This window comes from Poromitra crassiceps (genome assembly GCF_964638095.1).
Source record: "Poromitra crassiceps genome assembly, chromosome: 9".
In the NCBI taxonomy this organism is placed as follows: domain Eukaryota; kingdom Metazoa; phylum Chordata; class Actinopteri; order Beryciformes; family Melamphaidae; genus Poromitra; species Poromitra crassiceps.
This window is the reverse complement of record NC_139630.1, coordinates 56,401,388-56,404,192: the sequence shown is the minus strand read 5'-3', so window position 1 is coordinate 56,404,192 and position 2,805 is coordinate 56,401,388. Positions and strand designations below refer to the sequence as shown.

General features: G+C 44.7%; 1 protein-coding gene across 1 annotated transcript; it reads right to left on the bottom strand.

Moving 5' to 3' along the window:
• Nucleotides 1-240: 240 nt before the first annotated feature.
• LOC310781941 (gamma-crystallin M2-like) lies at nt 241-1,395 on the bottom strand (the record flags this gene model as incomplete). Its single annotated transcript, XM_083642580.1, has 2 exons — nt 241-519; nt 1,123-1,395. 2 exons carry the CDS (start codon nt 1,393-1,395, stop codon nt 241-243), a joined length of 552 nt encoding a protein of 183 aa, XP_083498706.1.
• Nucleotides 1,396-2,805: the final 1,410 nt, after the last annotated feature.

Below are 2,805 nucleotides of genomic sequence, written 5' to 3'. Positions count from 1 at the left end.
CATGTTTAATGAACTAGACTTCATTTAGTGTTAATTTCCTCATATGTATTAATGCAAATGTCATCCATTATTATTCTATTTATCAGCCAGCCATCATTCAGAGCATCAATGTGCAGTAAAGTCCCCCCCCCCCCCACACCACTCTTGCATTCATTCTGTTTAGTAATTGTAACGACCTTTTTTTTTCTGGAAAATTATGTTTTATTAATGAGTTGAATGACAGTCCTCATGAGTCGTCGTCTAGTAGCAGGAGTCCATGATGCGCTTCATGCTCATGAACCTCATGCCGCTCCCGCCCATGTTCTGGAAGTTCCTGTACTCTCCAGGCCTGAAGTACATCATCCTGCCTCTGTAGTTGGGCTGCTCGTACATCAGCCAGTGGCCGTCCATCACGTGGCAAGACATGCAGTTGGACATGCGGTAACGGTCCATGATGTTCTCGCAGTCGTCCATCATCTCGTACATCTGGCCTCCGAAGTTCTCCCTCTCGTAGATCCTCATCCTGTAGTTGCCTCTGTACTGTAATGTCAAAATGTCACAAATGGTCAACAGTCATCCTTCACAGTGCTGCGGCCAGCAGGTATAAACATCCATCTTAACAAGTCTTTCTCTTGTTTTCTTTTTCTTTTTCATCACGTTCTTTCTGATTTTTCTCGTGGCCATTGCTCCACCCCCTCTGCCGATCTGGGGAGAGTTAGCACATGCTCCCTCTGATACATGTCGCCAGCCGCTTCTTTTCACCTGACAGCGAGGAGCTTCACCAGCAGCACGTAACGCATGGGTGGATCACACCATTCTCTCCCCAGTTCCCCGCCCCCCCCGAAGAGGCGCCTCGACCGACCAGAGGAGGCGCTAGTGCAGCGACCACGACTCATTACCCACCGGCATCCCACCTGCAGCCTGTAGGAACATCTGACCAAGCCTGAGGTACCGCTGCCGGGAATTGAACCCGCGGGTCTCCGCGGTGGTAGCCGAGCGCTTTTACCTGTCCTCTACGCTACCCAGACGCCCCCGATGATTGTTTAATTTGTTATGATCAAACTATGATGTAGGACTCAATCATCGACTCAACGACTTGTTAAGACGGAGGTTATTTTTTGCAGTGTGATTTGTGGAACATACCCAGGGGACCATGCGGCAGGACTTGATGCAGTCGCTCATGCCGAACATGCTCATGTAGTCGGCGTACTCGCCCCTCCTGAAGAAGTACTGGTTGCCCATGTAGTTGGTGCGGTCGTACACCATGAAGCAGCCACGCTCCACCCTGCAGGAGTGGCACCTGCTCAGGTAGGAGGACATGTCGGCGCAGTCGCTGCTGCACTCATACTGACGGCCCTGGAAGTTCCTGTCCTCGTAGAAGACGATCCTGCTCTGGTTCATGTTGGTGGAGGTCATTTTGGCTGCTCGTGCTGCTGCGTCGGCGGGCGATGCTGCTGCTGCTGATGGTACTGAGCTCGGAGCTTGACTGACTACCTACCTGGCCCAAAGCCTTCCCTATTTATACCTGGAAAAGCGGAGGCCCCTTTGTGAAAACACCCTGACGCAGCGATTTAGGCTCGTCCACATGTGGAGGTTCACCCCCAAAGAGCATAGAGAGAGAACACTGTCCCAAAGAGCATAGAGAGAGAACACTGTCATACAAAGCCTTTTTCAAAGGGTCAACAAACACCAGTAACACCTTTGTAACGCCTACAAAGGCCCACGGCATAGCGCACAACATCATGCTAAGGGTTAAAAATGTCTTTTGTTTTGTCTTCTCGTTCTAAACAATTTGCCAACTCACCCGTTCATATTGTCAGTGGAGGGTAATTTTGCAAATCAAATGTATATCCTAATAATTACAGTTGTTTATGGAATATTGTGTGGTCTCACTGACGAGGCGTTCTGCCTATAACAACTGAAACAGTCATGTTACAAAAGGACATTGCTTCATATTAGTTAAGTGCTACTGATCTAATTTCCACATGTAATGTAATTAGGCATTAATGGTCCATTGTGTAATTACATGGCAAAATATTATTTAAATTTGGTTGAAATATCACAGTATTAAATTATGTTGTGGTGTGACATGTTTTATAATTCATCGTCTTGTTTGTTGGATGGATTAGCAGAACATACAAGAACGAATCACAGTAGAGATCAATTTACCACCTCAGTCGGTTAGTTATACAAGCAAGGAAACTGTAATAAGTAAAAACGAGATATTAAAATCATTGGAAATACTGGATATTAATGGAGAAGAGATTACAGGAGAATAAAACAGGCAAATATAGTACAACAATATAAAAGTCATGTTACAGGTACAATCAAATTCTATGAATCTGTCTGTCAATGACTGTTACAGGAATTCAAATATTCCTCGTATATACATGTATGATCAAAGATGCGTAATGTTGACATCGTTCTAATATGAAAAGCACTTTTTTGAGTGGTCATTGCATTTTCAAACACCCTGGTTTTAGGGTTCCTACGCAGGTCTGTTAAAGTATTACAAATTGATTGGATCATTTCCAGGTCTTGAATAGTTTGGGAATTTGAAAACCTTTGTGGAAAAGTATGGCAAATGTTGTGGTTCAGGTCTGATACATAATTCTAGCTTTGATGTTGCTGTAGCTCCGCTTTGAGTCCACAGTTTTTGTTGATGTGAAGAATAATGTTCAGATAGATAGAGGGATGCTCTTCTGACTCGGCAAAATCAAATACCAAACAAAATGAAATGCAGTCAAGAACATAGGGTCTTAGGGTCCAGTCAAGAACTTAGGGTCTGGCGTAGAAAATTCTGGAATATGAGAAGTAGAGATGTAA